Source organism: Rhea americana, unplaced genomic scaffold, assembly GCF_003343005.1.
Source record: "Rhea americana isolate MKP2758 unplaced genomic scaffold, rheAme1 scaffold_9, whole genome shotgun sequence".
NCBI classification, from domain to species: domain Eukaryota; kingdom Metazoa; phylum Chordata; class Aves; order Rheiformes; family Rheidae; genus Rhea; species Rhea americana.
Window position 1 is genome coordinate 1173183 of NW_028187088.1, and position 8328 is coordinate 1181510.

General features: G+C 37.1%; 1 protein-coding gene across 19 annotated transcripts in view; it reads right to left on the minus strand.

The window, feature by feature from the left end:
* The window catches only part of SOX5 (SRY-box transcription factor 5), a 636975-nt gene that overhangs the window by 58639 nt on the left and 570008 nt on the right, over positions 1 to 8328 (minus strand). For 17 of the 19 annotated variants that reach the window (XM_085324081.1, XM_085324084.1, XM_085324083.1 and 14 more), the window contains one exon: positions 436 to 582. The exons of the other annotated variants lie outside the window; for them this stretch is intronic. In XM_085324081.1, the coding sequence (XP_085180207.1) occupies positions 436 to 582 (147 nt within the window). The remainder of the gene's footprint in view (positions 1 to 435; positions 583 to 8328) is intronic. 19 annotated transcript variants of the gene reach the window in all.

Here is an 8328-nt window from a genome sequence, read left to right on the forward strand (position 1 = left end):
TCAGTAAAGATCTAACTGCCTAGCTACCGCCAAGAGTCAGAGCTCATTACTTTATAAACAGGTTCAAGCCTGTTCTATGACACAGTACACGTTGATTTAGATACTTGTTCTTCCATAGACTCCCACTGAGCCACAGGACAAAATCTGGCTGCTACYGAGATGCCCTAGCGTTTCCCATCTTTCACTGATGTGTTGCTAATCTAGCTCTAGCTTAGAGGAAAGAAATTACAGTTGCATGCTAGTATTGGAGACCTATGACCTCAGCCAGCTACACATTACCAAAGATGGAAGAAATAACAGTCCAATAGCTAGGACACTGCAAGGGAACCCATGGGATCTTAGTTGAGGTGGTACCTGTTACTGACTTTGTTGCTACTGTGCTGTGCAAATACCAACACTATTAGAAACATTGTGCTTCAGAGCCTGGTACAGTACCTTGCTTTTGGGTGGAGGGCTGTTTGTGCTCTTGTCTGTATGGATGCTGGTAGGAGATACAGCAGCACCAAGGTTAGCTTGGGGTATACCAGGTATCTTGCCTCCCGGAGACACTTGCATTGCAGCAAGTTGAGCAGCGTAAAGTTGCTGTAAAGAAAGAAAAAGAAAAAGAAAAAAGAAGGAAAACCATAGAAAGAGGAGAGAGAGAGAAAGAGAGAGAGAATGAGACATCATAAATAAATAAATATTCTTCCAAAACCTTCTCCTACTGCAGATCCTGTATTTTCTTTCTGATGGGTATTTTTTATTTAGCACACTGGCATATTTCAAGTCAAGAACTATCGTCTCAACTTTTGTGATTCATTCCTCAGGGGACAAATGACAGACGTCACCATGAGAAATGTCCCAGCTTCCATGTGTGTCCAGGGATTCAAAACAAGTAACAAAAGCTAATCTTCATGGTTTGCCTGAGCCATGGGGCAATCTTCATTTTCTGAGAGGCCTTAGCCATAACAGCATCCCAACAATATTATATATCAGCCACTCTGAAATTCACATTATGTTTGGTCTGATAGTCTCTTTTACATTTCTTTTCTTACTTGCTGTGTTTGTCTCCTCTGCACAGGCTGTAAGGTGTCTAAGGTAGGAAATTCAAAGCTTTGTTTTTCCTTAGCACTTATTGTAAGAGGATTCATTCTCAGCTGGGTCCTGAGATACCACTACAGCCAATATAAGTATATCACTATTAATAGTAATGTACTGCTCATTAGCAACCAGCAGCTCCAGTAAAGGCTGAGATCTCTTTGTGATAGATCTAAAAGAAATGGGAAYGGGTTTCCCTCTCAAAAATACACCAGCAAACCACTTTAAACACATATTTGATTATTAGCATTGAATACTTGCAATCAGTCATCTGTTGAAAGTTGAACACTAGAGTAAGAGTTAAATGGACACATGTCAAAACCAGAGAAAACAGGCAAACTGGCTGTTCCTAAAAGTTTCACTGACATCAAAAAAAAAGAAAAAGAAAAAGAAAAAAAAGTGGAGAAAATAAACATGATGGCAGGAGAGGCAGTAATTGTTGGTGTTTTATGAATAGAGGGGAATTCAAGTGAAGTCAAATAGAAGTCAGATGCCTGAGAGAGCAGGTAATATGATAACAAAGGCTTTCACTCCTCGGTCACAGTATTAGTTTCAAAACCTCATTCTGTGTTTTATTTGTGCTATGCAGTACATTTGTAATGTGTAACACTGAACAATGGTACATTCTGCCTGCAGGTGCTAGCAAAACTTCTGAGATTCAACATGACAAGCGATAACATGCAGGAACACGATTTTGGATGTGAAAAAACAGGGAGCATCAATATGACTAGTCCAAGACTGCCTTGTTAATGTTGTTTAGTTGTTTTGCTGCTGTTTTTTAATTAATTGCATATGCTGATAAAAGAATGAAGGTCAGACTGGAGAGCACAATAGAATGCTAACCCTCCCCAGTAAGCCTGGAAGAGGAAGACAAAGGTTCAGCTTGATCCAACATACAGGGAAWATGCCACACACAGCTGTTTGAAAGGTACAGAAACACCACTAGCATGTGTTCAGAGTACAGAAGCCCTGTRACAAACACTCACCATCACGACATGTTCTACATTTACAGCTCTGAGTCCAGGACTATTCATTAGAGATAAAAAAATGAGTGTACATCATTCCAACCCTGGACATTGCCYGGTGGTTCCCTGGACAAACTCCTCCCTTCACTGGTACACAATTCTACTTCWTTTGCATAATTAGAAGCACCCCATTTCTGCTCCTCTAAGTGTAATCCATTAGGCAGCAAGTTCTTACTTATTTCTTTTCACTCCTTTTATTCTTTTCAGACTTTCAATTCTATKCAGTTTTGAATCCTTTTAATTTCTCTTCTTCTACTCTGATCACTGCTTGTTCCTTGTCTTACTATACTTCTTAATCACCATTTATCCATTTCTTCCTGCTTATTCTCTCCCCCCTCTGTTGTCCATTCACACATCCTCTCTCCCTGCCTTTTCCCTTTATTTACTTTCTCATTTATTCTATGTGTTATCTCCACCCAGTCAGAGCCAAATAAATGCAAATCAGATAGATAAAAATGATCAAAAACAATCCAGCCACAAATCAGTTACAGGTTCAAATACATATATTTATAAGCTGATGCTCATATACATTCATTCTTTGAAAAGAAAACTGAATCCAGCRGTAACATAGGGAGAAGGAACAAGAGCTTGTATGAACCAAAGACAAAGTACTATAGTATGCAGTTCAAGGAAAACAAGCCTACTGTTATGCAGGAATTAATACATCAGAAGGACTTTTTTCTTTTTATTTTTTTGTTTTGTTTTGTTTTGTTTTGTTTAAGAAACAGCATACACAGTTAGGGAGCAGCTCAACATAACTAGACTCTGGTTACAACAGGCTGAAATGTAGCTCTTCCCTTTCCTTTTGCTTCCCATTCAAAAAACAACAAAATGAAATGATGCAACTATGGGAGAAAGAAAAAAAAAGTAGAACGGCTATTAGGCAGGAAAGGTTCACGCTTGTTGAAAACCTGCAGCTGGGGGACAGCAGATCCTAAGATGACAAATCCTCCAAACAAAAGTTTGAAAACACAGATTAGATATGAAAGAAGATGTCTAGTCCACAAGTAGAAGTACAAATAATGAAGTTGGTGTGGACACTTGGTAGTCCAGAACCAAATGAAGATCACTGACAGGAGAGAACTCTACATGCCACCAGTCAATCAGGGACTAGATGAGGCCTGTTGAGGACAGAGCCATGTCTAAGGGACATGTCTAATTTCTGTAAGCCTTTGAGGAGGAATTTTCAAACAGAATCCTTGTCCTGAACGGAAGGTAAAACCTCTGCCTCAAATATAGCTTTCAGCCTTCTGCTGAGGTCCAAATAGTGAATCACAAGCACCAGACTATAAACTATATGAAGTGGACATTATGCTGTCCAGGAACTTGTACCATCTTACACCTGTTCAGTGATCACTGAAGAATATGTTGAGAGCTATGATTTCTCTCTACAGTATTATCATCAACCACCCTTTTGATAATCTGTGCAAACCAGATGATGACTCCAAGCACAGAGATGGAGAGGATTCTCCAAGTATGGAGATTGAATTTCCCTATGCAATGGTCCAGGTAGCTGTATTTTAAGGATAATAAGCGGAAATTCAAATGCTGCCTTACACTGATTCTTTGTTCAGAGAAAAATATACCTCAAAAGAGACARTATCTTACAAGAGAGTGAAGCATAGTGTGGAAAAATCAGGAAGGAAGGGTGGAAGAAAACCTATAAAGCCTTCTATGCCTTGTGCAGACTTATGCCTTCCTGCTATAAGATTTGGTATCTCACCTCTATTTAACTCATTTTTCAGATTAAAAACAAAGATTTAAAGAAGTCTTATAAGATGCCCCTTATAAGAATCCCTTCTTAAGGAGGAGTCTCTTCCTACAACACAAACCAACGGTTTTACTGAAAAGCAACATCAGGTCCAGCTCTAAAGTGAAATGCATYTAACTTAAGAAATTGCAAGGGTCTGGAGTTTAACTGACCATTAAGATTACTCCTATACTCCTACCCATTTCAAAGAAAAGGACAGAACCATACAATATGCAGAACATTTCTTAGACTGTCAATATTTCTAAGCTTTGACATTATTGAACTTGTCTGTTCATATTTAGTTGTTTTAGGACATGATGACCTTTAGTTTATACCCAACGAAAGGGCAATGGTGTGACCATGTGCTGTGAATCAAGATGGCTAAATGACAATAATTTAGGCATCAATTCTATAAACTAAACTCAAGCAAAAAAAACATTTCCACTCCTACACACCAATAGTTTCCAATTTTGAAACAGTGCATGGGTCAGAAAGGTTTCAAGGTGTCATTAGTCTTTATGTTGAAATATTTGTTTTGATTTTAACAGCAATAAAAGCAAGGCCTCAAAAATGAAATGAAAATGAATGCTTATTCCATATCATTGCTGTAATACACTGTTCTTCAGCCTTGTTATATGTACACCAAAGAGGGAATTCTCAAGCCTCTTAGGCAACTTTCAGTTAACCTAAAAATCCAAACTTCAATTCTAGCACTCAGGGAGGTCATTTTGCTTTATTACAACTCACACAGGAACTTCAATGCATAGGCTCTTGACTGATTTATTATGACCATCACTGAAATCAGCGAAGCACTGCTGCTTTAAACAAGTTTATTTTTGTTATATATGACAAATAAAATAAGGATAATACTCTGCATTTAAAAAGACAGATAATACTTCTTCAAAAGGCAGAATTGGGCTTCTGAAGAAGCAATTAAAATGTAACATCAATTATTTGTTTATAACTAAATAACTCTCTTTCAGCTGCCCTGCTCAGATGCAATACTGCATGCCTTGTTAATGTTTTCTCATTAACCTCATATGAAAACCTACATGGAAGCAAAATCATCAGAACAAAAGCACAATTTGTTACACTTTAAAATAAGCAGGAGGTATAGTCATTTTTACAATGTTGCCACTCTGTTCTTAAGCTATTAAGCAAAAATTCCTGTTTCTCCCTAAGTCATCACCTAAACCATTCATAATTCTTCCAAAATATTGAAGAGAAATATTCAGCTGAACTCTCCAAATGGACTAGCTCTAACTGCTCTCAGCTTGATGACTAAGTAGCACATCAACAGCAAAACCTTAAGGTTACACTGGCTTTGGAAACTTTCCCTTGGGCATTGTTGTTACATGTTAACAATGCTCATTACTGCTTTGAGGGTACACTAAAAATGAAATCTTGTTCTATTAATATGGAAAATGAGAATGAGATTTAATAGCAGTTTTAGAAAGGGTTGAACAAAGTGTTAGCAACTATATAGGTACAGATAATAGATTCAAATACATTCGGGCATTTGGTCTACAGTACCACCTTTTTATTGAAATATTTTTATTAGAGGACAGCAGATATTAAGATTGTTTCTTAAAAAAAACCCACCACCACCACACCAAAAAAAAAAAAAAGTGGTGGAAACCAAACCAGTTATTGCAATAAGTTTGTTTCTGATATAAGCAGTTCTTCAGTGGAATTACCACAGTGATGAATTCACAAACCACTGTGCTTAAATGTTTGGAACTGTTGACTGATTCAACACTTCTGTTTCATTCTAAGACCTATCATTAAAAACATACACATGAACGGCCCTGTTCTGACTTCACAGATTTGATAGCTTTTATTTTTGCATAATCTGGATGRAAAAAAACAGTATAAATTGAGATTCTCTCTCTCAGAATACATGAATTTAATTTTCTTTACCTCAAATTTTATGTTTGTATGAGATGTGCAAAGAAAAGTWTGATTATGGCAGAAAGAATTAATTTTGGATCTGTTCAGTGTATTTTTTCTGAAAGTCGTAAAGAAATTAGAAAAAAAGAATTCACTCAGAACAAACAATTRGCATACATTCCACCATAAAATAAGCTTTTAAAGTAGTGGAAAGGTAGAAAGGATAACTATAGAAACTGGAATTAAAGCTGTCCTCATCAGKGATTGGTAGAAATTCTTTCTAGATCTTACAGGTAAAGAGTTCTTCATTGAGCTCTTTATAATATATACAAAAGGCACAAATACTAGACTTTTATCTTTTCTGTGCCTGAGTTTCCTTCAAAAACTGGTAGTCCAGCATTTCAAAGGGCCACGCTAAACATTCATAACTTTGTCAAAAGCTTTAAAGTGCAATTTGTTGGCACCAGCTGGGGGATTCTCAGAAAACAACAATACATGAACACAAATTCATTAAGACCCCTTAAAATCTGGCCCAAAGAATCAATTGCAGGGTGGGTTATACTCAGCTTCCATGTTTGAGCTTGCTRGTTTTCATTTTGGACTACTTTCAGATAATGACAACATAGCTCAAGATCCTGAKATGCACTTAGAATCTTTTAGTTTATTTTTTCCTTAGAATTTTGAACAGAGTTGCACAATTACTATTACTCTATCTACTGTATGTCTTTGTCACACCCATTTCCTAAAAGAAGTTGTCYTGGCTCCCAGTGCTGAGGCATATACAGGTTCAACAGAGTCTGTYCTCTCTTTTGGCAGGGCAATACATCTGTACAAGCATTTCCTTTCTTTACCAAGTAAAAAAAAAAAAAATCACAAGTTAGATGGATTCGCCTAAAAGTTGTGGACCACACAGGGACTATGGAAGATACACCACACGTTGAAAAACTACAGTGTTCTTTCCCATGGCCACAGTCACCAAATAACATCCTGTTAGAACTCCCATCCTAGGTTTGCTCTGCATTTCTTTAGTCTAGGGGAGAAAGACAGGTAAGTAAATCATGAATCAAGTAACGGCAATAAATATTTGGAGGTTAAAGCTGGGCAAACTGAAACTAGATGAGAAATATTCACTTTTTAAACCAGAAAGTGTGGGTAAAACTTTGAAGAACTAGAGAAATGGTGCAATCCCTCTCTCTTGGTGTTTCAAGCAAGTTCAGATGTGTTTCTGGAARATGAACTTTAAATAAAGAACTCATTATTCCCAGTACTAGGGTTTATGATGAAAATCTGCATCTTGTTTTCTCAGACTAGACAATCTAATAGTCTCTCTAGCCTTAAAGAAATCTGAATCTTAGAAAGAAACCTTAAAAAAAAAAAAAAAACAAACAAATTTACATTAGAAAAACTGTAAAGCATTGATGAACAGAACAAGACTTCGTTTATATACTTCTTGCATGTAAGTTACAAGCACAGCCTTGTAACCAGCACCTCTCATACTAGAAAAACATTCCTTTTAGAATCAGTGACCACACGTCTCCAAAAAAATAAGATTCTGGTAGCGGATCACTATGGTTCCAGGGCCACAGTCCTTATTCCTGAGAGTAACTGGCTGTAGTCAACAAGACTACTTTGCCCATGCCAGGCTAAATGCACTTGCTCTCGTCTGATTCAGAACATGCATGGTAGGACAGCCTGGACTCCAGGCTAGGAGTCCAGGTCACTGAAAAGCTGTAAGCCTGTATCTGGAGTAACAAAGACTCCTATCATCATTGCAGTATATTCAAAATAATGCTGAATAGTGGATAAAGAAGAAACCTAGGGATGACCTATAGATCAGCTTTGAGTTTTGTCAAAAACTAATGGAATTTCAAAGTTCAGGGCAATCAATTTAGCTAAATTAAAGCTATATTAAATTTACTTTTCCTTAAAAAGCAGTCTTCAATTCTGTGAATGGATAAATGGTATGCAAATGTTAGCAAGGTGAGACTCAGCACCCATGACATCAGCTGGCCAGTCTTGGTCACACAGGAAGGCTGTAGGAAACTCCTGATTAGAGCCTAGACCTCGTGGCTCCTTTGTCCCATGCCTTAAAAAATAAGACAATCCTTCTACAGGATGTAACTGTAGGAACTTATCAATAGACACTTCCTATCAGAGGCTAATAAGATCCGTTAGTTTCTGTGATAAAATATCATTGTAAACTGTGTGTCTAAGATTGCCTGTTCTTTACACATTACGAGTTTTTAACTGGAAAAYTGCCCAAGTGGTCTACATATTCATACATACCATATTCACACCATATGACAGTAATTGAAATAGAGTGATTATATGGCATGCATATTGGAGAGGAAACTTGATAATGTCTTCTGGAAAAAGCTTGTTGGATGAAATGTTGCAGATGAATAGTGTCCCTTTCAAGGAAAGTAATAAATACTGTACATGTAAAGAAATCTACCAACAGTTTATCCCTACTTAGTTTGTTGTGCAGCACCAGAATGTAATGTATTTTTGCTGCTGCCATTACCAGTATTTATCCTTATGCCAATAGCGCTTTTTCTTTTTTCTTTTTCCCTTTTTTTTTTTTTT